Source organism: Sander lucioperca, chromosome 9, assembly GCF_008315115.2.
Source record: "Sander lucioperca isolate FBNREF2018 chromosome 9, SLUC_FBN_1.2, whole genome shotgun sequence".
In the NCBI taxonomy this organism is placed as follows: domain Eukaryota; kingdom Metazoa; phylum Chordata; class Actinopteri; order Perciformes; family Percidae; genus Sander; species Sander lucioperca.
The window spans coordinates 4,688,117-4,715,605 of NC_050181.1; the positions used below are offsets into that span (position 1 = coordinate 4,688,117).

Consider the following 27,489-nt stretch of genomic DNA (forward strand, 5'->3'; position numbering starts at 1 on the left):
TTTTGCAAAAAAAGAGAAATATCAATAATAAGAGAGAAATCCTGTCAGCCAGTATGGCAGTTAACCATGATGGGGAAAATCAATATTTAGGATTTTCTGACGACCATTGCAAACAAGATGTTCTTTTAAAATCTTACTGAAGAACATTTATTAGCATCCAACTTCAAAAGTATCCCACCTGGTTGTCCAGACGACATCATGTTGCAAGTAAGAAAGGCTGAAAACAATATTATATCAGATGGCTTCATTGCTTTAAAACTGCAAAATCCTGTCAAGTAACAAGATAGCCATAAGAAAACCCACTGGTGAGTTTGTAAATGTGAGAATTAATTTAGATTGGATTTAAATGGCCCTAAGTATGCAGTCATTAGTCGACAATTTAAGGCCAAAATAAACTAAATGAGATCCTAAGTCAGCACTGTGCGCAAAAACTCAGCTCTAATTAAAAACAGTGGCAGCGCCGTACATCTTTAGCAGAACACATACTAACCACAGCCATGCCTGTCAATGGGAATCTTATTAAGTTGTAGGCAAACCTAGCTTTTAGGAGAGGTTCAGATTCTTTCAAGTTTATCTTAATACAATATTGACATGCCCGTATGTATGTTGAGATAGTTAAAGGTTTCTGTAATAATTTCTCCTCTTCATATTGGCAGTAGTGTGACTCCACTGTAAGAAATAGGGGAGAATATCCAGTCTTCTTTCCATGCAAAATGTATGAAGTGTGCCAATTTTACTCAACAAAGTATGTCTACAAGTGTGAGTAGTACTGCATATGTGAAAAAAGTTTGAAAATGAAAACAATCTGGGGGTGTGAAGTTAGAAAGAATTGAGCTTACCAGGCATCTGTACAGTAGCTCCTCATCTCTGCTAGAGGCTCAAGGCTACATTAGCCGCTATACTAGCATAACACACCTGAATCTCCAACCAAACTGAGGTTGAGTTGCTTTATGGGTAATGTAGGCAACAGGTTTTGACGAGGAATAAGAAACGTGCAATAAAAAAAACAATATCTCTCGTTCTGCTGCATTGATTTGAGACCGCAAGTCTGGCAATGTTACAGCAGTGCACCCTGTACTACTGTAATACTAAATCGGTGAAGAACTCTTTCAAGTCAGCCAAAGCTAATATAAGGCTTTAGTAGTCTGAGTTGGCCAAATGAAGTGGGTTTTCTTCCCGAAGTTTTTTTTTTTTTTTTTGGTTTTTTACAGAATTTGTAGTTTGTGTTTCCCTGGACAGTGTTTCCTTTCTGAGAGGTCTGACGTAATTTGGTTAACTCAGACTGCTGAAGCCTCACATTAACCTCGGCTTAACTTAAAAATTGCATTTTTGCACAGAATGAGGACTGGGGATTTTGTCTGCCGTTTACTACAGTGGAGTCACAGTACAACAGGTGGGGAGTTGTCACTTGTCAAATGGTAACACAGGTGTCCTAAGGCGAGCTCAGGGAAGACAGAAACTCTCCACGGAGGAAAGGGGCAAATGCTTGCTTGATCTGGATTTTCAATGAGAATACAGACCCTGAAATCAAGGTCTCTTGATCCTTCTAATCTTTTGGATTATAAGGAGGAGGTGTCACAAGAGTTACAACAGGGATAGCTGGCTTGTGCGATGCCTCTTTTTGATCCTTCAGTGTTGGCTTTTCCCATAATTGTTAAGCAGAATTCACTCAGCGTTGGATTGGTCACCCACCTACTGTATAGAAAAAGTGAGCTGAGATTAGACCATCATGAGACAGGTTAGATAGACTTGAAAAATAGAGAAGGGTCTTTCTGCAGTCTCACAAGCTACATGACACGCCCGCTTCACTACACAACACACCCCCTAAACCTAACCAGATAGTTTTGGCGCCTAAACCTAACCAAACTGCAACAACTGCAATAGTTTCAAGAGCGTGTCATGTAGTAGTTGTGTCCTGTAGTACTGTGCACACGCAGATAGACCTACTTGGAAAAATCCGAAGCTATTATTTAAAGCCTCAAGAGGAGGAAACATTGAGAGACTCTTGAGACCCTCAGACGTCCAGTGCCTGAACATGGTGACATAGCAGGACCCCCGCTCCGACATGAGCCACCCAGCTCTACCACACTGGCACCAGCGCCACCCCTCCCCTGACCCACCGCCACCATTATCGCTTCCTGCTGCTGCCACATTCACATCTGCATCTCCATGCACATCCTCATAGTCAGCAGCCCTGCCTGCCTTCTTCTCCCTGCACTCACTGTCTGCAGCTGCCAGGGCCAAGTGAGGGTGCTTGAGAGGGTGCTTGGTATGAATGGAGTAAGTACTAAAGGAGTTATAGCAGCTTCTTCCATTGACTCTATTCAGAGCTTTTCCTGACATGGTGAACTGTTGCATGATGACACCATGCCAGCATATGTGTGACTCATAACGACACACAAATGGTGTAGCTATTATATTTGCACTACATATCATTACACACACACACACACACACACACGTGGAATTGGTTACTCCATGGTGTTGCCAAGGAGACGAGCCATAAAAATATGTGCACTGTCTAAAATAACCTCTGTTGAAAAATGTCTGCATGGAGCTGTGTGAGTTGCCTCTGGAAGAACCTCGCTGGCTGGCATCCTGCTTTCTGTTCTTGTGTTATTGCAGCTTAGTGTAAGTCAACATGTCAACATACTGTGTACTCTTCCAAGGCAGGTTCTCAGTGCTGCATGATCAGACAGACATCGTGTGTGTGTGTGTGTGTGTGTGTGTGTGTGTGTGTGTGTGTGTGTGTGTGTGTGTGTGTGTGTGTGTGTGTGTGTGTGTGTGTGTGTGTGTGTGTGTGTGTGTGCGCGCGCGCGTTTTCTGATCAGACAGACTGTCATATGGAGTAAAACAAACAGCTCCTCAAACATTTCTCACTTCAAGAACCCAATCTGCTTCGTAGAGATAATAGAGTGAAGCTGCCTCCATACTCATTCTATCCAATGACGTGTTTCTGCTTTGCTCCTCTGCCTTTAGGACTCGCCGGTTAGTCTGGGTGAAGCTGGGTGGTTTAGTCAAAGCTAACCACTGTACTAATACCTCAAGCCTGTTCAAAGTAATAAGGCCTTCGTCCATTAAAACTTGTTGAAGATGATCAAAGTTGTAGAGCAGTGGAGTTTTAAATGTAATACATTACAGAGCAACAATAGTCACTGCAGCAGCAAAGAGTAAGGTGTGTATATATAGTCCATTTAAAAAAAGTTAAAGGAACACGCCGACTTATTGGGACTTTAGCTTATTTACCGTATCCCCCAGAGTTAGATAAGTCCATACATACCCTTCTCATCTCCGTGCGTGTCATAACTCTGTCTGACGCACCCACCGGTAGCCTAGCTTAGCACAGATCCTGGAGGTAACCGTCTCCATCTAGCCTACTGCTCCCAATAAGTGACAAAATAACGCCAACATTTTCCTATTTACATGTTGTGATTTGTATAGTCACAGTGTGTACAAGGTCACATGAGACACAGCCATCTTCTTTTTTTTTTTTTTAAGATTATTTTTTGGGGCTTTTTCCCTTTATTTGAAAGTGGATAGATATGAAAGGGGGAGAGAGATGAGGGCAGCAGGTCGGATTTGAACCCTGCGCTGCTGCAGGACTCAGCTGACATGGGGCGAACGCTCTTACTGGGTGAGCTAGAGGCCGCCCTGAGACACATCTTCTAACCGTATACATGGGAACTATTCTCAGAAGGCGAAGCACTGCTACTTTTGCTGCTTGGGCGGAGTGATTTGCTCGCAGCACCTGAGAAGCCCCTTGGTGAGGAGCAGAGAGTTCGTCTGGAGTTCGCTCAGAGTTGGAGTAATAATCACTCCGCCCAAGTAGCAGTGCTACGCCTTCTGAGAATAGTTCCCATGTATACGGTTAGAAGATGGCCGTGTCTCAGGGCGGCCTTGTTATTTGTACACACTGTGACTATACAAATCACAACATGTAAATAGGAAAATGTTGCCGTTATTTTTTTCACTTATTGGGAGCAGTAGGCTAGATGGAGCCGGTTACCTCCAGGATCTGTGCTAAGCTAAGCTAGTGGTGGGTGCATCAGACAGAGTTACGACACACACAGAGATGAGAAGGGTATGTATGGACTTATCTAACTCTGGGGGATACGGTGAATAAGCTAAAGTCCCAATAAGTTGGCGTGTTCCTTTAAGATATGTACACAAGCGCATTCACCAGAGGAAAAACATTTAGATGTTTTCTCACAATTATTACCTTAGAGTCCCATCATTTTACTACATTTGTCTCATAATAACAAGAGCCATATGTCGTAATTACAAGATCTTGATCTCATAATTATCTCGTAAATTGATGGAAATGTTTTCTTGTAAGTATGACTTTCGTATCTCATAATTATAAGATCCCGCAAACTGTTGATCGCTTAAATGATGTTTCAGTACCGTTGATTAAATTTTGGATCTTGTAATTATGAGATCTTTACAAGACAATTATGAGATGAAAGTATGAATATGACATGTAATAATCATTTCTATATCTTATTACCATCGTTTTGTAATTATCTTGTTAATTGTTGGAAATGTTTTCTGGTAATTATGACTTCCGTAGTTGTGACAAAACTCATCGCATATTTACAAGATGCTGATCGTGAAGAAACAAAAGAATCGTTCACACTAATTACAAGATTTTTTAATTTGCAATTATCTTGTAAAGTGTTAGAAATGATTTCTCGCAATTATGACTTATGTTCTTGTCGAACACTTTATTTTTATCATTTTATTATTATAATAACATTTTGATTTAAAGGTGCGGCTCTTGTAATGATGAGATTGTTACAAGATAATTATGTGAAAAAAAATTATAAATTCAAAAAATTGAATTGTTTCAAGTTATGGAATTCATAAATATGAGAATATGTCTGCTATTGATTTCCATTAGTGAATCCTACACACTTATGCAGATACCTATTTGGCACGATAGCATAAAGTTCCTGCTAGCTAGGAAGAATCCTCACTTGCAGAAATAAAATGTGGGCACTGCTACAAAAAGGGGGCAACCAGCATTGCAGTCTTAAAGCTCAACTAAAGCCTAAAATGCCTCCAGTGTATTTTAAATGCTGTAATGTCTGAAAACAATGTGCATCATATAGGCTTAAGATGCAACTTTCCCTGGCTGACTGCTTCTACAACATACACGGCTCTGCACACAGGCATATGTTGGAAAACTTTAGCGTGCTAGCTCTCGCTTTGCAGTTTTCCGTGGTATCTCTCAGCTGTTGGTTTGGACTCATGTATCCCTCATTGCATGCGCTTCATAACAAGTGTTTTGCATTCTTTTCCCCCCGATTCCCTCTCTTTGCTCCTCTTTGTGTTCCCGCCAGATGTTTCAGCCCATGATTTTGTTCATCCTCACTCTCGTTCTCTTCTCATCTCTCTCATATGGCGTCATCTTTAAGTTGGTCTTTCTCTTTGCGCTTTTCTTCGTACTCTAGTCCGTTTGTTCTTCTCCACACCTTGTAGTCTGTTAGTTAATCCCCCCCCTCTGCTTATATTTTTTACCCATTTTCTGTTTTATTTTTGTTTGTTTTTCCTCGCCCGCTTTCTTTCTTCGTCCCCTCAACCCTTTGTTGTACTCTGTCTGTTTTGTCCACAATCCACCTCACACATCTCCCCTAATACCACCACCACTACCTGCACCCCTGTATCCTGCTCCTGTCACCCATCTTCCTAACCCCTTACACCCACCGTCCACACCCCTCACCCCCCTTCCCTCCCCTTCCCCACCCCACGTCACTCACAGTCCGGTCAGAGGGATGAGCTGGAGTGGCGTCTAGGACAGGAGCGAGGCGTGGAGCCCCAGAGCCAGAGCCAGGGTGGGGGCCAGGCCCAGAGCAGGGGAGCCACGGGACTCACTAGGTACCACAGGCCCCTGGCTTTAAGAGCAGAGGTCAGTGCCTCCCTCCTCTATCTCCCTTTCACCTGTGGGGCTGAGTTGACACTGGCTCAACCATGAGCACGTACACAGGCCTTCTGTCGACCTGAACTCTATTTTTCAATCATTTAAATTGATTCAAAGACAAATCTGGTTTCTTCTCTGTGGACTTTCTTTCCCACGGTGAACTGTTGTGAAATACAGCTCTGCCTGTGCCTGTGGACGCACCAAAAGCATGTAATTTTTAATTGAATACATTTTTTTTATAGAGGCAAAAATATGAATAAAAATAATCTATAGTCATGCTTTTGCTAAATGTATTTTGGAGGTTGTCACATCATGATCACGCCTTAAATTAAATGCAGTGAGTGATACAGAATGAGGATCATTATACTGAAAAAGACATTTTGGGCACTTCTTGGGTTTGTTTTGAGTATCTGTTGGGCTGAGAAGCAGTGCACCATGGTAAGAAAGACCTCACTTGCCCTACAGTGAAGCAATTGATAACATTTACAGGTACATGTCAATTCTGAGGAGTTTGACTTTATAGTTTATTACTGGAAACAAAAAAAACTGAAAAAAGTTTTGTTGTAAATCTCTGATTACTTCAACAAAGTATGACATGCTTATCTACTGTACTTCCATATATATCTATTTAAAGTCAATTCTGAAGATGCTGTTTGTGCCATAAGGAGCCTTCTCCCATCTCAACCAAAGTATATAAAGTGTCTCTGAGCACTACTGTATATACTATGAATTTGTCTGATCATGAATTACAGAGGATCCAATTTTGGGGTTTGTTTTGGGGGTTGTGATCTAAAGGCCGCTCAGTCCAGCATGTCTAGTGACGCTCCAGCCACAGTCACTTTTTTGATGTTGAGCACGATTTCACTCCATTCACTCACTCTACTTTCACAATAAATGTCCACTCCTACAGCCACTGATCTTTATTTATTGATGTTTTATGTTTTTACATTTTCGTATTGCTTTTTTATTCACTCCATGTGCCCCTGGACATTTTATGATTGATTTTGAAGAAACAACTCGAACGTTGATCGCATAGTACTACAGAGTTAAGAGGAGTTCTGAAATGGTAGGGCATTTATTGCACCAAATGTTTCGATTGTATGTTGTGTTCTTTGATAAATGTATCTGCTGGTGGACAGTTTGTTGCCCTCTAAAACAGTGTGAGACAGCAGCCATGCACAGCTACAGTATATCGACTTGTTAAGCATATGTATGCGCTCAGTGACGGCTGAGTCTGCACTCTGCAGTGATGCCCTCTAGCACCGGTTCATTACTATGGCTGCACCGTCATTACTCGACTCAGCAGATTAAATGTATGTAAAAGTGCAGCTTACACAGAAGTGTCACAATACACTTTAAACACAAAATCAAAGAGTGCAACCAAAGAGGCGAGCGGTAATGTTGCTGCAGCACACATCAGATCAGATCTGTTAAATCCTTCAGTGACTCGGCTGTTTTATAAACCGGCTATGTAATCGCTGGACACTGTAACTCACAATCACTGCCTCATGCTTGTGTTCATAGAGAAATTGCCCACTGTTATGTAATGCAGAGCACTGGCAGCAGTGATGTGACATTACTATTACAGTTACAGTTATAGCACAACCATGTGGATTTCTTTTTGTTCCTGTGATTTCTGCTGCAGTGTAATCTGTGAGGTGAAATAAATGATTGGGAAAGCGGCTCAGATATGGCAGGATTAGCTCTGTAGGCCTGTGTGATTTGCATTCGACATTGGGCAGACAGAGAGGTGATCCAGGGTCACACTGAACAGCACAACTTACTGTTGGAGGTATAGTGAACCCCCTGCACACAGGATAGAAGAAAGAAATTGCATTAAAAAAAATTGTCAAAGTCTGCACTTTGAGTTTTTTTTAGGATAGACAGGGATGTGATGTAAACGAGTTTAAGAATCACTACATTCAAAACCATAAACATAAGCATTTCATTTCCCTATGAGCATTTTTTCACCTGTAGTAAAACAAATCAAACTTCATGCATTCAGTTCCTATTGTGATTGCTGTATTATTGATGAATATACAGTAGGCTATTTATACAGTGACATCACTATATCATTTTGCCCATCACAGTTTCTAGTCACAATTATATTAAGCCTATAGTAAATGTTTCATCATAATAATAAAAAAAGGCCGCCAATGATTTTGAAATAATTTTGGGGAATACATTTGCTTTTATGCCGATTCTCATACAGCAAATACGAAGTTGCAGTTGGTTAGCTAAGCTTAGCATTAAAACTGGAAACTCTGTCTGAATCTAACAAAATCTCCTCTAAAGCTCACTTGTTTGTTTAATCTGCACAAATATCAAAGTGAAAAAAGACGGATTGCCGTTTATGTGCCAAACGATTTCTTTGCGAGGAGCATTGACTTTCTGATGTCTCTACTGGTTGCTCGCCAACTCCAGGAAGTCATTTGTATTCTTCAGTTTTTAAAGGTGCTGGTAGGCAGATTTGTGTTACCTTTGGACAGAGCCAGGCTAGCTGTTCGCCCACATTTCAAGCCTTTATCAGTCCCTCCAGGATTTCGCAATGTCGCGATCGCGCCAATTCTCGCAAATTCAACCAATCACAGCGACTTTGGTGCAACTCGCAATTTTGACCAATCACCGCAACTTTTCCGCAAATTTGACCAATAACCGGAGTTTCCCGCCTCTTCAACCAATCCCAGCAGTCCCACGTGCCAGACTTTGCATCAGTATGTGACTCTGAGAGCCACTGACCAAGCGGGAGTGAGAACGGGTTGACGTCACACGTACGTCGCCAAATTAATTTCCTTGTAAGACGAGACGTGTGTGACTCAAACATCTCACATTTACCAACAAAATGTACAGCGAAAGACATTTCAGACCGTCCTGCCAACCTGTACACATTTTAACATCAATGTACACTGTAACGTTTTTTCACTCTAACGTCGCTGAAAGCGGCTGATGTTTCCTGTCGGCGCTCTGCAGCGGGCGGGGCTGCTCAGTTCCCCCCGCGACTGACGCACACACAAACACACACAATCACACCCGGTGGATGCAGGAAAAACCGGAGATGAGACGTACAGGATGACCTAATTGAGGACAGCTACGCTCGTTATTGTAAGTGCAATGATAAGTTAAAGTTCAATAAGTACTTTATAAAACCGTATGAATGTGTCCCAGGCCAGGATAGGAAATTAACTAACAATGTAAAGATCAACAAGCCACTGACAGATATGTTCAAATTTGATTCATTCAATAAATTATTTTTTGTCTTAAATCCACCAGCCATTTTCATATTATACCAACATTTGCAGCATCCTGAGCTTTTTTGGTAAGGTTATTAAGAAAACTCAGCCTAGAGTCTTTTTATTTTTAAAGAAATATACAAAAAAACATTGCAACTTTTTTTGCAACTTTCTCCATCTCCCGCAACTTAATTGCAACAAACATACAAAAGACATTGCAACTTTTATCGCAATTCTTTTACAAAAGCTCCCGCAAAATCAGGCATTTTGGGCCACAACAATCTCAAAAAAGGCCACGAAATCCTGGAGGGACTACTTTATGCTAAACTGAGGTAACCGGCTGCTGGCTGTAGCTCTATATTTAGTGGAGAGACATGAGAGCGCTATCTATCTTCAAAAATGTTTTTAAGATTTGTACACTTTTGTTTGAGGTTTGATCTAAAAGCTTTGAAGTTGCTGGATGAAGAAATATTTATTCCAGATTAAAATGGGCAGCATTAAATTATAATCATTTCGTTGCAGACGTTGCAGAAGAAGGTATAATGCGTTTCCACTTGTGTGAAGGTCAGATCTCATTAGAGGTTTTTCAGTCCCGCTCAGTGAATTTTTGTTTTGCAGTGGAAATTGAAGAGAACAAATATAATCAAGGCGTAATCATCTCATACACAAATCCTTGTGATTTTGTTGATCAAAAAAACTTGAGTTATCAATATGTGATGTAAGTAACTGTGTGCTGTTGTGGGTTCAGCTCCGGGACACGCCTGCTTCTGACATCCAGTTTCGTCTGGATCATGAACGAAGGTTGAGAGCTGCGATGGAGGAACGGGAGGCTTTCGTTTCTCTGCCTCAGGTACAATAACGCAGTCATTCGCCATGTTTGAATGCCTTTAGATTATGAACATGAGCACAAGAACCCTGGTATCACACTTCACTTGTTCTGCTATCTTTGCTGAAGTTTAAACATGATTTTAATTAAGTGTCACCATTGGAAAGGAAAGAAAGTTTTACTTTAATATCAATGTCTGCATTGTGTTTTAGACTTAGATTGATGTTACACTATATTCAGTGTGTCACATGTAATTTGAACTACTGTACAAACTACTTAAAGTAAAAAAGATTTAAAATATAAACTTTTTGCCATTTTAAGCACACAAAATCATACAGCATCATGTAGTGTTGAAACAATTACTCATTTTTTTAAAATCAGAAATGCCATAAATTCTCTGGTTCTTGCTTCTTAAATGTAAATATTTTCTGAGTTTTTTTTAATATTCTGAAATTAAATATCTTGGGGTTTTGTACAGTTGGTCTGACATTATTTTGGACCAAAAATTATCATAAAATATATTTATTATTTAAATGACTGGTAAAGTCCCTCTCAAACCAATAGACCTGCTGTAATATTGAGAGACCACATATATCCAAATGTATGGATTAAAATTACTCACATGTCACTTACTTACTTAACAATTAAATATGACAGTTTTGAATTAAACTTTTTACTGACTATGTGAATCACATCTTTCCCCTGGTCCCATCTGCAGCAGGAAGATGAGCGTCTGCGTTTGGAGGCCCAGCGGGGAGGTCTGGAGCTGCAGGGACTTCAGACTCATGAGGTGCCCTGGCCTCAGGAGAGAGCCATGCTGCAACAAGAGGTCCGCCTCTTCCGACGCAACACCATCTTCTTCTACATGAAGCTAAGGTGGATCCTCATGCACTGGAGACTCGGCCGCAAGGACGACCCTGGAGAGGAGAGGGTGCACCCAGAGGTGAGTCAGAGGTTTGACAAGATATGCACGCGTGTAACATGAAGACAACAAGTAAGATAGTATCCATGCTGGTGGTAATAGAGTAAAGTCCGGTGGTGGGAAATAAAACCTCTCAGTGGAATCACTTAGAATGATCTGAAGATCACGGTGGGAAGATGGTGGGCTGTTCAATGGTCAGTGGGAAAGAGGGAATAACAGGAAAGATGATGGCTTTAAATAAACTGGCCAATCAACTTTCTGTCTGTGTTGTTTTAAGAAACTCGGCCAGATATGATGTCAGAATTTGTGAATGAGAAGAGCTCTGATAGTTTGGTAAAGCAGATATGATGGAGAGAATGAGGGAAGAAATTGCCAAAGCTTCATTTGAATTTGAGTTGTTGCAGCTGATTCTGGCGAGTTGACACTCTTCTTCTTAATAGTATTCCACATTGACATATATGCATATTTAGGATTGATCAAAAGTATTGTGATGTTAGAATACGTCAGTATGATGAGATGAGATAAAATAAGATAAACCTTTATTGATCCTCAACGGGGAAATTTGGTTGTATAGTCCGTACAGTATAGGTAGTATAGTCCATGGTTCCATTGGATACGTTGGATAGTAGATGAACTTCCAGGATGTATTTCCTCTTTTGTTGAAGAATTGTACAAATGGCTTTTAGATAGTGTGGCAAATGTCAGAGTACAGTAGTCCCGAGTACATGGGTGACATATAATTCAAGTTATTGCTCTTAAAACCAAAAATGTTGCAAATACACTACATCGTGCAGAACAATCCTAAATCCAGGAAGCAATAAAGCCTATCAGGTTGTGGTTTGAATCGGTCATTAGGAATGAGATGTAAAAACTGGCAACAAAGAAGTGACTCATCCTGAACCATGTCCAGTCCTGTACTTCCCACCAGGGTGCAGGACTGATTAATAGTCTGGTTAATTGGTTGCCAGGCTGATTGAGCGACTCCATTTGTTGTTCAGCTTGTTGGTTCAGAGGTCGATGCTTCACTTTTTCTTGTTATTTTCTTGTGTTTCAGTTGGTTAAACTGGCCAGCACTGTGAAGGCTTTTTCCTTGAATTGTCTGTTGACTGAGACACTACCCACCCAGTTCCACCTGTTCATACCAAACAAACTACTTACAGTATGTTGTTGTCCTAACCATAATAATAATAATAATACATTTTATTTATATAGCGCTTTACATGGTACTGAAAGACACTTTACAGTAAAACCAGCACATACACATAATCCCTTTGCTTTGTTGTGAAAAAATTACTTACTTTTTTCTTTTATCTTGGGTTTTGCACTTTTTATGTAATTCTATAATACTTTGTTTCAAATGAATTTATTTCTCTCGATTCTCATCAGTTTATTCATGATAATGTTGTCGTGAAACCTAATTTGCACTTACAGATGGTGCAGCAGTGAGGAGCCCACGTGTACCTTGCGGGATGGTTACCACCCGCCCTTGACATGTCATTGAATCCCAATGGAATGTTTTCTCAAGTTTATTTTTAAATCCCTTAATCACATTACAGTTTCAAAACGCTTCACAGTGCTCACATTTAGAAACAGTCAAATAAAATGATGCCTCTCAGTTTTATAAACTAGGTAAAAATGAGAAAGAATGGCCCAGTTCCAATGTCCTTCTCTGGACTCACAGTTTGTTGCTGGTTACTGATTAGTCTGCAGTTGCCCGCTGTGTAATAGTCCATCTTGACTTTTTAAAACTTTTCTGCACGTAAGTCTACAATTCTACTGACTTTCGTGAAGGAATTACCTTAATGTTCTGATTTTAAACGACACAAAAGAAATCTGAAATCATAAAAACACATACACACAAAAGGGGAAAAGCTGCAGAGAACAAGTTTACTTTCATTTATTCAACCTTTATACATCTCTGAATACTTAATACTTTTATTCTTTTTCAAATCCACACAATCCACAAGTTACATGTAATTGGCAGATGAAATGTATCTTTTGCAAACTCCTCTTAATTTTATTTATAGTATCAAATCATAACAAGAGTTATCTCGAGACACTTTACAGATAGAGTAGGTCTAGACCAAACTCTGTAGTTTACGAAGCCCCAACTATTACAGTGGTTGCCTCAAGAGCAAGCATTAGCAGTAGCTATTGCGACAGTGGCAAGGAAAAACTCCCTTTTTTGTTAGGAAGAAACCTCGGACAGACCCAGACTCTTGGTAGGCGGTGTCTGACGGCACCAGTTGGGGGAGTGGTGAATGGTGGCAATAATAGTCATAATAAAGATAGTGAAACAGTGATCACAATGGTAGTCGTAGTAGTTCATGTCATAGTAGGGTGCAGCAGGGCGTTACGGGGTGTAGTGTGGCACAGCAGCCTGGGTGGACGCGGTTGGACGCGGCAGGACGCAGTCGGTCACTGCGGGGAATCGCAGAGCGTAGCAGGGTGTAGTAAGTCCATAGTGTCAGCTGCACCCAGGACCCCGGTGTAGGTGCCACCCAATTCCAAGGCGATGTTATGGGTGAAGAAGAAGCAAAGGGACTCCGGGGAGAAAACTCCCCAGAGCTAGGTTAGTAACAGGCATTTCTGGGATTAAGATGCACACAAAAGGTAATAAACACACATGCAATTCAGGGGGATAGCGCAGGGTCAACAATGGTACGGCGCCCTTGGAGCAGTTTTGGGGTTCGGTTCTCTTTTGCATGGAGCTCTGTCAGAGCTCTGTTTGCATGTGGCTCTGTTTACGCAGCACAATTAGAGTAAAAATCAATTCTTAGATGACATTAAAACTTACACAAATAAAATAAAAGGGTAAAATGCTGAAATGGTCAAAAAAGAGCATCCAACCAGCATTAAATAAAATCTAAACACAAAATAAATAAAATCAGCCAAAGAATGCAGGTGATCCAACTTTTCCTATAATTCCCATCTCTGCGGACCATAACCTTGTCAAATATGTGTGGCTTACCAGTATCTCTTTAAAAATAAATAGAAACTTACCATAATTTATTTAGTATTTAATTACAAAAACAATCATTTTTGCATCAAGACTTAACAGTGGGTTCCTTTATTCCAAAGAAACCAAAACTAAATAGATGCGTGACTGTACACTTGTATGTATGAATGTGAATGTGACAGGTTGAGTGTGTGTATTAGCCCTGTGATGGACTAGTAAAAGACTGGAGACTCATCCAGGGTGTTTTTCTGCCTTCCGCCCATTGCATGCTGGGAAAGGCTCAGGGACTGTGAGCCTGAAAACAGAATGTGTTGGTGCAGAAAACATGAGTGCATGAATTAAAACACAGGCTTTTCATGGCCATATCATCTGTTCCAGTTTGAGAAGTTGGAGGGCATCCCAGAGCTGGGAGTGATAATGGAGCAGGCGGAGGGGGAGTCGGATCAAGACGACAGACTGTGTTTACCACAAACCCCAGGGGACGTCCCCGACCCGGGACCCATCATCCCCCTGATGTCACCTGATCGACACCTGCGGCATCAAAGACAGGTACTCAAACACATTTTATTAAGACAAATTTTAGAAAAACTCCAAACTCCAGTGACTCTGAGATTTTTAACCTAAACTGAACAGCATTATTTAACATCAGTAAAGTTTTTGGTTCATGAACCATGTTGGGGACATTCTAAAACACTTAACGTGAAAAAGCTTAACGTGGTTTAATGTACCTAAACAACGATCAATGATCACCAAATTTCTCATGGCCATATCTTGTCATGAACACTTAAGCCTGTCAAAAATACTAAACCGAAATCCAACGATTATAGAAGTTATCTCACATTAACGTTTTCTTCTTCATTGGTGCCTATGGCGAGGAAAAAGCTTAACGTGGTTTAGTGTACCTAAACAATGATCAATGATTACCAAATTTCTCTCTCATATTGCTCATCATAACTACTGAAAACTGTCAAAAAATCTAACCCAAAGTCCAATTACTATGGGCGTTATCTGACATTAAGCGTTTCTGCTTCATTAGAGCCTATTGTAATGAAAAAGCTTAAAGTGCCCATATTATGAAAAAATCACTTTTTCTGGGATTTGGGGTGTTATTTTGTGTCTCTGGTACTTCCACACGCATACAAACTTTGAAAAAAAAAAACATCCATGCTGTTTTGAGTGAGATACGGGTTTCTGAATGTGTTCTGCCTTCAGTCTCCGGGTGAGCTGTTCAAAATCTGCACGGCTTTCTATGTCACTAGTCAAGATGAGGGGCCTAGGGGGCTAACCGTTAGCGTTCTCAATGGCAAAACACTGCTACAAAACACACAAATTCACCCTAATCTACAAAATAAATTGTATAGAACTACTTACATGTCCATGTTCTGCAAGTATTCCACGCAAAGTTGGAAGTGCGCCCTCGTTTAGAAGAAGTCTCCCGGCTAATCCTGCCTTGTACAGGCTGAAGTTGGAGCTAGCTCATGTAATCCTTACCTAGCTACTGCGCATGTGCGACTGACAACAGAGATGTTACAGAAGTTAAGAGGTCTCACTCTGTAGCTAAAACAGAAACCTGACAGCATGTGAAAGGAGGAGCTGCAGCAATGTGCAGTAGAACAAAAATATGGTGTTTTTTGAAAATTAAACCATGTAAACCTATTCTGGTATAACCTCAAAATACAATTATGAACCTGAAAATGAGCATAATATGGCCACTTTAACGTGGTTTAATGTACCTAAACAACGATCAATCATCACAAAATTTCTCTCTCATATTGCTCATCATAACCACTGAAAACTGTCAAAAAATCTAACCCAAAGTCAATTATTATGGACGTTATCTGACATTAAGCGTTTCTGCTTCACATTTTCAGCAGGGCAGCGGAGCGGCTGTGGGTTGACTCTCCATGGTTCTCATGGGTTTTATAAGTCCTAACGTGAAAAAGCTTAACGTGATTAATGTACCTAAACACTGATCAATCATCACAAAACTTCTCTCTCATATTGCTCCTCATAACCACTGAAAACTGTCAAAAAATTGAACCCAAAGTCCAATTATTATGGACGTTATCTGACATTTCTGACGTTTCTGCATCATTAAGGCTATTGTAAGGAAAAAGCTTAACGTGAAAAAGCTTAATGTGGTTTAATGTACCTAAACAGCGATCAATCATCACCAATTTTTTCTCTCATATTGCTTTGATATGAGAGCGAAATTTGGGGATGATTGATCGTTGTTTAGGTACATTAAACCACGTTAAGCTTTTTCCTCGCCATAGGCACCAATGAAGAAGAAAACGTTAACGTAAGAGAATTTCTATAATCGTTGGATTTCGGTTTAGTTTTTTTGACAGGCTTAAGTGTTCATGAGAAGATATGGCCATGAGAAATTTGGTGATCATTGATCATTGTTTAGATACATTAAACTATGTTAAGCTTTTTCATCTTATGCGTTTTAGAATGTCCCCTACAGGGGAGATGGTACAGACTGACTGAGGACATTCCCCCAAAACCTCATACAAATATACAAATCATACATACAATCATACAATACATTTTTAAATATCTGGCTAATCCATTGACCCTGGATATGTGGGTCCCCTGGGATAAAGACTAGATCAGCATGAGCATTAGTCCAGAATTCTAATTACACTTCCTTCCTTACAGTCCTAGGGCCCTATCTTGCACCCGGCGCAGCACGCCGCAAAGCCCGACGCAAGTGTCTTTGCTATTTTAAGACCGTCCAGCGCCCACTTCGTTTAAATAGCAAATGCACCTGCGTCCATCTTTGTGCCCATGGGCGTGCTGGTCTAACAGGGGGTGTGTTCAGGTGAATTCATGACATATTGCTATCTTGAGGCAGCGGGAAGTGATTGCGCCATTGACCAACAAAAACCTGGTCTAAAGTCAATAGCGCAGCATTTCATTGTTATTTTAACAGCGCTTTAGTAAAATGCGCCTAGGCTTATGCACAGCGCACACACTATGCTTGTTACACACACAGGGAAGTGCAGCAGCACACAAACATGCAAAAGATTACACATAAAAATATTACGGTGCAAATCCTCCATCATAATAGCAATGCGCCAAGGTACAAACGCACCTGGCTTTTAAAGGGAATGGGAGATGACACTCTAATTGGTTTATTGCATGTTACGCCCAAAACACACCTATGAATTAATGAAGACACTAAGTACAAACCTTTTTTCCGCCGTCAAACTAGCAAAAGTGGATTTGGACACGCCCTAAACACACCTGCACTATGCGCTTCATGCTTTGCGCTTAGATCGTTAAAATAGGGCCCCTAGTCTTTGACCGAATTAGTAAATTGCAACTCCAGTGACTGTCTATTTTTGGTTTTTAAATTTTTAATAATGGGGAATGGAGTCTCAGGCATCCCAGGCTCATGATACATTAAATTAAATACTTTAAATTAAAGTAAATACATCAGACTTAATCAAAGATTTCATATTCATTTAATTTTTTTAAATATTTTTCTCTAACAGCAATGTCATGGCAGCGTTCAAGGTTTATTATTAAGCTTTATTGTCATTTCACAGTACAGGATTGAACAATTTATTTAACCCCTCCATACTACACACATAGAAAATGGATAAATAAGAATATTACAATAGAAAAATAAATAGGTAAAATACAATAGAAACACTTCAGTAATACTAGTAGCAAGGAACAATACTATACTATTTACAAAAAATAAATGATACAGTTCCAAATATACACATATACAGTAAATACACACACATAAAGTTTTTTTTTATATTTAATTATAATGTTGTAGTGCAAAGAAATGAACAAGTTGTTGTATTGAGTGAGTTTGGACATTTAGCTCAGCCTTTAATTATTTCTCTCGTTCATTTTCATTGTGTTCAAATGAATGTTTGGCAGCCTGTTTGGCACAGTATGCAGATGAGCTCTTTGGCCTAGTTAAAATCCATAATTATTTTTGAGTACACCCAGTTTCATGCTTATTGTTCAAACAAAAACATTGACTCTCAGTTACATGCAAAGAGGACAGAAGGAGCTTCTATTCTTCAGGCTGTCGAATGTTTCAGAGGAGATTTCACCCAGACATAGCGTGTGTTGAGATCTGCTTTCAGTATGTCTAGCAACCACTTTGCCCTTCTGTAAAACTAAAGAAAGTACGTAAGCATTTTGTGTTGGATGCATTATTAAGCAGCTCCCTAAGTGCTCTACTTTGTCTCTGTGTTTTGATTTTTCCACAACATCATAAAAATGGTTTGTACAGTGATCTGACATTGTTGCTTTACTCTGTGAGCAGTTTTTCAGTTTTTTTAACAAGCATGCCCAGTAGACTATATTATACTTTATGTATGAGAGCAGAAATGCAGACTTGCTTTAGTAAGCATTTGAACTCATGGCTACTACAGCAGAGCAGATGATAATTCCTGCAGCCAGAGTGAGATAATATAATGTTAAGCCATAGAGAGATCATTGAAAGTTTTAAGTAAAGACTTGGACATGATTTAGAAAGTTTGGCAGCTTGGTAAGGTAAAAATCCTGATTCAGTCCCTCTGGTGTTGCCGGTGCTTAAGTATGTATACATACTGTAAACACTGTAGATCAGATGTTTTTTTTCACAGTGGTTGTTATTTTATCACATTTAGTGTAGGAAACTCAGTATATTTGCATACTGTAAAATAGTGTTACTCCAAATGGTTACATAAGGACTTCACAATGACATAACCGTTCTCAAATGAGCTTGAAATATCTGGAACAGCTCTTTCAATGGCGAAATTCATTTTTAGCAGAGATATTTATTTAGCTGGGCAGCGCACTGTTTGGCACTGTCACCTTACTGCAAGAGGGTCCTAAATTGGACCTGACTGGGACCTTCTGTGTCACAGCTAACACATGGTGGGTGGCATGTGAATTATTAAAAAAATACTTGTGTCACTGCATCTTGCCAAAGCTCCTGAATGTTGATGGCTGCTAGTTGCAGAAGATAAAAAAAATCCCAATGGGAAAAGATACAAAAATGTCATTATAGCATCTTGATGGCATTAGCTTTTGTTTGTAGAAAAATTAGACATATTCCCTGTGAAAATTAATACAGGCCATGTGTGGCTTTTAGCCTAATCATAGTGGTATAGTAGTAGCGTGTATTGCTACAAGTAATGCCCTTAAATTTAAGGTGCCCAGTGGACACTAGTGGCGCTAATGACCTATTTTTGATAGCAAAAGAAGACTGCTAGACGTTTGGGGTGTCCTGGTGGTCCTCTTTGTTAACCACACCATAATTTAAACTAATTCAGTTCGTTCTCTTCTTATTTTTAGTCACGTCTCTATTGTCCAAGACAGTTGTAAACAAACATGAATGTAAACAATTGAGGGTAAAGGTTAACAAATATTTTAAAATGTGCTTGGCAAATGATTTATTAAAAAGGAAAAACATTTAACATGCATTTTGGTGTGAAACACGTACAAGAAAACTCCACAGCTTTAACAAATTAAGCAAATTAGCTTGTAAGTTAGCTAGCTACCAAGCTGCATTACTGGTAGCAAACTGGTAGCTGGCAGGCCTGCTAGCTATAGTCATTTTAAAAGCAAACCTCTATCATTTTAGATCTAAATATTTTTTCATCAGGGAATCCATTCAATGAAAAATGATTTTCTGAATCTCATACTGTATGCAGAGGTCACGGCCCGAACAATCCGAAACTGACTAGACCAGAAAAAAATTTGGTTCTCTGTGACGTTTGCTGGAGGTGATGTAATGTAGCGTTTTATGTGGAGTGAGCACTGCGCCAAACTCAGTTTAATAAAATAGCTTTTAAATGCTACATTGTTTGTCAGCATTGCAACATGTCATATTAGGAGGACATTTGGCCTTTTGTGCTCTGACTAATTTGGCATGCAGTTAACACAGTCATAATTTTGTTTTACTGTAAACTCAACTTCCGGAATTTGGAAGTTTTTCACGACTTTGGAAGAAGGACGTAACTCGAGTAACAGGCGAACCAGCTTCTCTGAATTTGGGGTTCCCCCACCTACCAAATCCCAATTTACCCTTGCTCATATGATGCATATTTAGATAGTCAACAGTAGAACAAAAAGGAAAAAAGTTAAGTCTATTGTGGTTGTATCTGCTCACAGGAAAAATTATTGATGCAAATTCCACTTTTTTTCTTGTTATACTGGATTGAAGTGCACTGTCGTTTTAGCACCTGAGCTCATGTCGAGTTCCCACCCGAGGCTGGCAGAGCCGGCGGCGCTGTAGTGAGGTGATGTAACTCACAGACTCTTTTGTGGTTCACTGCCTCCTGGCAAGACCGGAAGTCTCTCCACAGCAGGACCACTAGAAAACAGCTCTCCACACACCTCTCTGAGCAGGAAAACATGCTTTTCTCTTAACTGTCTCAAACCCCTGCATCATAATTGGAATAAAATAAATCCGTAGTTGTCCAACAGGTGCAGTTTTAATTACTGCTCTACTCAGAGGTTCCTGAGGGATTTCACTTAATTTCGAGTTAGGATTTTTGAGTGCAACCTTATATTTACACCCATCCATATGTACTAATTTTAATGCTTTAATGGCAGGAGTCAAGGAATTATAGATGGCAAAGGACCAGGATAAAAAAAAAGAATAGAAGAGAGATGGAGAGGTTCAAGTCAAATTGATCTATAAAGCACTTATGAAGCAGATTTGTCCCAAAGAGCTAGAGAGAAACAGAAGACACGGATAAAAACAAGAGACAAGCCCATCAAGATAAGGACAGAACTTGCTGAACTTGCCATGTTCATGTGTGTCTGAGTGAGTTGGTTTAACCTTTTTCTAAATTATTGTTTTGTCTGAATCCTCTCTGGACAGTTTGGGGAGAACCGGCAAGTGCTGCAGGCCCTGCGGACGCTGCTGGAAGAGTTTCGAGACGAGCTGCGGGAGGAGGAGATGCGGCGATGCCAACTGCAGCAGTCCTATGCCAATGACAAAGCCGCCTGGGAGGTCAAGTGGGCAGAGATGAAGTGCCAGTTCGCCCAGGTACAGATGGCGTCTCAGCACCCACCTTAAAGGGACAGGACACAATCTGGTGTAGAACTAGCGGTGCATTCAATAAGCAGCGAGGTGACAGTAAACATACCACTCATGGCAAAGCGCTAACAAGTCAAAAACAACAAATCTTTTTAGTTTTTTAACTACGCCCCCCTGGGCCAATCAGTGTCTTTTTTTTAAAGTGCAGAGATGAAATTAAGTAAGTGACAAACAAATTGACAGAATCCAATTTATAATCACCCCTCAACAATTAAATTAAAAGAGAAAGGACAGCTTCTTATAAGACAAGAAAATGGTTAATCACCTGCCTGGCCCTGTGTAATGAGTATATTCTGTCACTGTGAAAACTATTATGATTAATTCAGCCTTGTGCCTAGTTATTCAATGTTCCTCTAAATATTTCTTAGTGAACTCAAAACAGCCGTAAAGTGCTCTCTTATATTCCTAATGGGAGTATCTTCATCTCAGCTGATATGAGTACATGAAAGTTGATATCAGAGATTTAGTGGGGGGCTACGGATTTTTGTGTCAATATCAAAAATATTTCAATTCGCCATTGCAGTAAAGGCCTCCCAAGATTAGAATTGTTCTTCCTTTCTCCCAAACTGTTCTTATAAAAGAGCATTGTAGGAGACTTAAACTCTTCGTTGACACCCAGGAAAATAACTTATTTAAGGGTTTCTTTCAATCCCAGTGAAAATTGGTGCAGTCTGTGTTGCTTTCAGCCGGTACATCTCAGTGTTCTTGAATCTGATTCATGGGGGGACAGATGTATTGCCATCGGCCACAGTGTCTTTTTTGATACTCCCTCATGGGGGCAACAAAGTGGGAAATTTTCGAAGTCTACACCTAGTGGCTTTAAATAGGTATAGAGTGTTTTTGCTGTATGTAGTTGGACATCATGACTAGACGACAGTGGTTGAAAAATACATTTACTCAAGTACTGTACTTAAATGAATAGTTCACCAAAACACAATATAAATTGTATATAGTACTCACCTCCCTAGGATCTCTATGGTCCCAGAAAAAAGTTTTTTTATCGAATGGCATTAAGGAGAGCAGAGCACCCAAATAATACAAGCATATCAGTGCAAACACACTTCAACAGATGCCGAACGAAAGATAGCAAAAATGTTATAAATTGTCCGAAAAACTTTCTGAAAATTCCTATGCAACATTATCCAAGTATTCATTCGTGGGCGCATAGAAATCCAAACACAACTATGCCTGCTAAACTGTTGCTAAACAAAGCATGTCCAGATTATGCACACAACAAAATGCTTTGTTTAAATGCTATTTTTACTTGTAGCTGAGTATTTATACCCTGTTGTATTGCTACTTTTACATAAGTAAAAATAGAGTACTTCCACCACTGCTATAGACATATCTGTTGTTAAACGCTTAGTATCCTGACAATTCTACCGAGCACATTCTAGTTGGGTCGTGTTTGAATTTCATGGTAGACAAAAAGATCAGTACTCTGTTTGCAGTAAGGGCAACTGCATTTGTAGGAAAGGTACAACAGTGTGGCACAGAGGGATATTGAATCCACAATGTTTTGTGGTACAGTTGGAGCCTCACTGTCCACTGTGTCTGATTTCAACTTGAGATTTTCTTTCCCTTTGAGAGGCAGAGCACGATCAGGACAGGTGGCCAACAATGTGGAAAAAACAACTTGCAATCAATTTGAGGATATTGAATATGTTGTTTCCGGGAGACAGTATTGGAAGATCAAATTTGAAACCCACAGTGGCAGAGCAGTGTCTTTTCCCAGCTATATCTGTTAAAAAGTAAACTGCAGCTTTGGGAACCAATTAAGCAGTTTGATTTATAGGAGTGAGATTATCTTTTTAACTCTCATGCTCTTAATCTGAACAGCTTTAACTTGGTTCATATCCTTTCTCAGAGCAGAGGTCGATGAGGGCCTCAACAGTAACGAATTTACTTAAATTTTCTTCTGATAACATCATTTGAAGTTTTTTTCTTGCTCCACTGTGCTTTGTCCTAATTAAGACTTAAGAAATATGCCCTTAAACTGCTGGTTTTTAATCATGATTATTACATAGCCCAGCAGAGCAGAGCAGAGCAGAAATTAAAATTACATACCCTCACCTGTGTATTTATATGTATAAGATTTATAAGATTATTTTTTGAGGTATTAATATCAGGCTGGTTCATGTTTCATACTCTGGTTTGGTCACTGGCACTGCGTCAAGCCTCCTAAATAACTGTCTATATATATTGTCTAACATCTTGGCTCTTAGCATTCAGTCAGCAGCTATTACTGTACATGTCATCCTCTCCAGTATGTAATCAGACAGTTTTCAAGCACTATATAAAAGTATACAAGACAAACATTTGTGAATGGGAGTTATGTAAGCTGATGTTTCAAGGCAGCCTTGACTTGTTCTTCACACAGCTCCAGTACTGCAGACTCTGGTTTGTACCATTATGTTGAGGGGTCAAAGCCCGTCTGAAGATTACAACGCTCTGTTCTTCCAGAGTTCTCTCTGTTGCTCTGCAGCTTTGAAGATTTCTGCAGTGCATCTGAATTCTCGGTTCATGTCCTTCCACTAGTGAGTGGTTTAAAATATAAATTTGGGAGGGCAGCCCGCGCTCAAGTTTCAACTCTGTGTCTCTGTCGGCTACAAAACATCTACTTTATGATACCTTTTCCTAATCTCATTGTGTTTTTCTTTTTGAATAGGAGAAATTGTGCACATTATGGTTTAATATTTTAAGACATGATTTTACAACTCTGGAAATCTATCACGGCGGCAATTATTTTATCTTTTGTCACAACAATTGCTAATTAAACAGTAGAAAAATGCCATTCTGATTACAAGTTGATCTACCAGGAATGTGTGCTTGCATGTATTTGATTGGCCAGCGCAGCGCCTTGCAGCAAAAATTGAAGCGTTTCAGCAAATATTGAAGCAGGTTAAATCTTTTAAACCCCCGCTGCGCCGCTGGACTAGTCTCAGTTGGTCTTATTTCAGCTGTTTGTCTAAATAAACAGTCCTAGTGAGCCATTTCCTCATTAGCTTGTTCATAAATTGTGTTTAATTTGGTATCATGAGGAGGCTATACAGAATAATAAGATATAAAATGTTTGTCATTTCTTTAATCTGCTTTGACACTCATTTATTATTTAGTAGCTGTATGAGCACTGGACTTTTACTGTTTTCAGTGATTTTTAATCATTCTTTATTTTATTAAACTCAGTGACCAAAAAATAGAGTATCAAAAAGTAAAGAGCGAAAGATTGTTTGTTCGTATGTCATGTACAATATCTCAGACACTACTGTTTGGATTTTTACAAAACTTGAGAGAAATGATTCATCTCACTGCTTTAAAAAACATATTGATCCATCGGGAGGACAAAACAAAAACAGGGCAAAAACAAGTTTGGCAGAGGCTATTTCGTTTTTTCAAACAACAGCAGAGGTTCATCCAAAAAACATATTTTCTCGCTTACCTCCTGCGTTATGTTGGTTTTATTTGCCCAGGTCTAGACAATTATACCTCCACACCAACGAAGTAATTTTGCATTAAAATATTGGACAGCAGCACCAGAAAACATGAAACAGTATCCTAGTTACTGTGTATAATCAACAAACCTTACTGCAAACAGTTTTCATAGGGACTATTTCTTCAATCAATAGTAGTTCTAATAAAAATTGGGTTGTAATTTGGGTGAATGAACTCATTAAGTGGAACCATGTTAATTATTGCTGTGCTGCTAATAATTGGTGCTGCCTAATAACGCTGCCTTTTCTTTGTCTTCATCATTTCTTTGTATATATATACTGTACAGCATAATAAAGACTTGATAATGACTAATCAACCCAACATCCCTGTATCTTTGTTCTTTGACCAGTTGGAGGAGAAGGCTCAAGGCGAGGTGCGAGGTGAAGCTCAGATAGGTGATGAAGAGGAACCTGCCGAAGACCCCGAGTGGGCCATAAAACTGGAACGTGAGGAGCACAGGCGTCTGCTGGCCGACAGCCACAGCACCTCCCTGGACCTACGCTGGAAGCTGCAGCACGGAGAGAAGAGGTGGAGCCGCGAGAGGGGCGACCTGCTGGAGCGCTTCGACCAAGAGCGGCAGGAGTGGGACGGCAGCATGAGGGAGCTCCACCGCAAGATGGAGAGGGTGAGAGACAGGAGGAGTTGGGAAGAGACAGAGAAAAGTGAAGAGAGTTTTAGTAGAAAAACGAAGAGAAGGAAGGACAGGGCTGAACATATAAGAGGTAGAGAAAGAGATGCAGAGAAAAAAGAATAAGAAAGAGAGGGTTAAAGTCAAGTCAGGCTCATAGATATTTGATTAGTCAGTCAGTAGAAAATTAATCAACAGTTTTTGACAAAACAATCACCACAGGGTCAATTTAGTAGCTGTTCTAGAGTCTCCGATCATATTACACAATCTTCATCCATCAGCAGATGGAGTTTGCCCAGTTGTCTAGTTGCAGCCTTGAATCCACTTTAAGCTAAACTGCTCAAACTAGAAAAACCCACCACAGCTTTAAGATCTGAAGCCTTTGCTTGTAACGCTGTGTGTCTGTGTGTGTGTGTGTGTGTGTGTGTGTGTGTGTGTGTGTGTGTGTGTGTGTGTGTGTGTGTGTGCGTGCGTGCGCGCGCGCGTGCGAGCGAGCGAGAGAGAGAGAGAGGCAAAGCACCCAAGGCGATTATCTTCTCTATTGTTTGGTACTTTAGAATAGTCAAGGCTAGATACAATAAATACTCAGGATAACTGAATAATTGATGTCCTTTGTGAGATTTAATTAGACCAACTGCAGTGTCTCATCTCGCTTGTGTGTGATGTTCAGGGCAGGAGATAGAAACAATAGCTGGTTAATATGATATAAGTGTGAGAGTATTAACATATACAGCAGGGAGTGGAAAAATAAACTCTGAAAACAGCAAAAAACAACTGCTGATGCACCCGCTAAATGTAGAGACACAGAGTAGGAAGCAGAGATGCATCATTCAGCAATGCATAAACAATGTTGAAAATGAATTTTTATTAATTCTTAAATATCTATCAGTATTGGCTACATAAATGCAGTATCAGTCAGCCTGTAATATTTAAACCCATTAACAAACAAAAAGCATTTTAGATTTATTGATGTCTTTAAGTGTAAACAATTTAAATAATAAAAAATAGACATGTAAACTTAAACTGTAAAGTAAATTCTCTGACTGCTCCCCTCATATCTGTTTGTATTCTTCATGCAGATGCAGAGAGAGCTGAACACCCGGCGAGGTGAGGGCATCGACATCAAAGATGGTGGCTCGGATCACAGAGGTGTTTTCTCTCCTCAGGACAGTCCCTGCAACGCCCCCCGGTCGCCACGCTCCCCCTGTACGTCCACCCCTATCCCTGCCCCCCCCATGCGCTCCCACTCTGACTCTGAAGCCATGCTGGAGGAGCATGGGGCTGCGCTGAGGCTGAAAGGCCCAACGGAGAACCTGTTCCTGGACGCACTGTCCCTGGACCCCCTCAGCGGCCTGGAGGTCCCTCCACCCTCCAGACTGGAGGGGGAGAAGAGGTTCCCCTGCATGAAGGAGGTAACACATACATCAGCCACATCAAGACAACTCACCTTTAATGTAGTGCTTTAAATCACATAAAACCAGTTTGCACCAAGGAGGATGAGCTTTGAACAGCAGCACGAAAATGTGGGTGTGATGGAAATAAGAGTAGCTGCAGCAATTTGAATACATCACTTTGAGCTTTCATAAGTTATATATTGCTCTTGAGCCATTATGTAACAGTCATAATGGGCATTTTTCACTGTTTTGTGACATTTTATAGACTTTTTGATTGATTGATTGATTGAAACTTATTTCGAACATGTAAAAGAAAACAGAAAACCAGGTCAAACAGAAAAATAGTAATATAGATAGCATAGTATAGATACATACATACATACATACATACATATATACACACACACACACACACACACACACACACACACATAAATACATACATACATAATGATTAATGAATTAGTCCAGAAGGAGTGGAGACAATTTCATTAGGTCAAACCACTCAATAAACTGATAGTGGTGTTCAAATGGCGCCAGAACGCTATCATACTTTGTTTTAATTTTGTTTTATAGAAGGTACCCCCGTTTTCATATGACAGATATATTCACTCATTTTAGTTTTTACTGCCTATTAATCATCTTACATTGAACTCTTTTCCACATGATTTAACTATTGTATCTGTTGTGTTTCAGGCCCTGAATGAGATTTCGGAAAGAGAACTTGATCCTGCGACCCCAGAGGACGAGATGGGTGGTGGGAGTCTGTTCAGGTAACCTCATGAAAAAGCTTCAAGTCAAACTGAGTTCAAAGAGTGTTTCAACTGTTCTGTAACAGCTGCTGCGTTTTAATAGATGTCAACAGTAAATACACCACCAAGAACTGGTCTGACTGACTGCAGATTATTCAACCTCCTGCAGCATTTTTGTTGCTCATACATACACATCGATCCCTTGCCACTGATTCTATTAACTGTTTCTTGAAGTGACAGTGAGTTTTCCCCTGGTGATTTTTCTGTGAAAGTTTCTGTTAAGGCGAGAAGGTGATCGAG

The 27,489-nt window shown here is 40.0% G+C and overlaps 1 protein-coding gene across 10 annotated transcripts in view; it reads left to right on the plus strand.

The window, feature by feature from the left end:
* LOC116045834 (microtubule cross-linking factor 1) overlaps window positions 1–27,489 on the plus strand; it is an 85,852-nt gene that overhangs the window by 47,807 nt on the left and 10,556 nt on the right. For 9 of the 10 annotated variants that reach the window (XR_004104013.2, XR_004104012.2, XR_004898201.1 and 6 more), the window contains 8 exons: window positions 5,762–5,908; window positions 9,899–10,000; window positions 10,695–10,919; window positions 14,236–14,406; window positions 20,705–20,872; window positions 24,765–25,040; window positions 26,123–26,455; window positions 27,134–27,210. Coding sequence is in view for 7 of the 10 variants with exons in the window: in XM_031293737.2 (XP_031149597.1) it covers window positions 5,762–5,908; window positions 9,899–10,000; window positions 10,695–10,919; window positions 14,236–14,406; window positions 20,705–20,872; window positions 24,765–25,040; window positions 26,123–26,455; window positions 27,134–27,210 (1,499 nt within the window). In the remaining 3 variants the exon portion in view is untranslated. The remainder of the gene's footprint in view (window positions 1–5,761; window positions 5,909–9,898; window positions 10,001–10,694; window positions 10,920–14,235; window positions 14,407–20,704; window positions 20,873–24,764; window positions 25,041–26,122; window positions 26,456–27,133; window positions 27,211–27,489) is intronic. The other variant, XM_036004810.1, reaches the window with a different exon arrangement.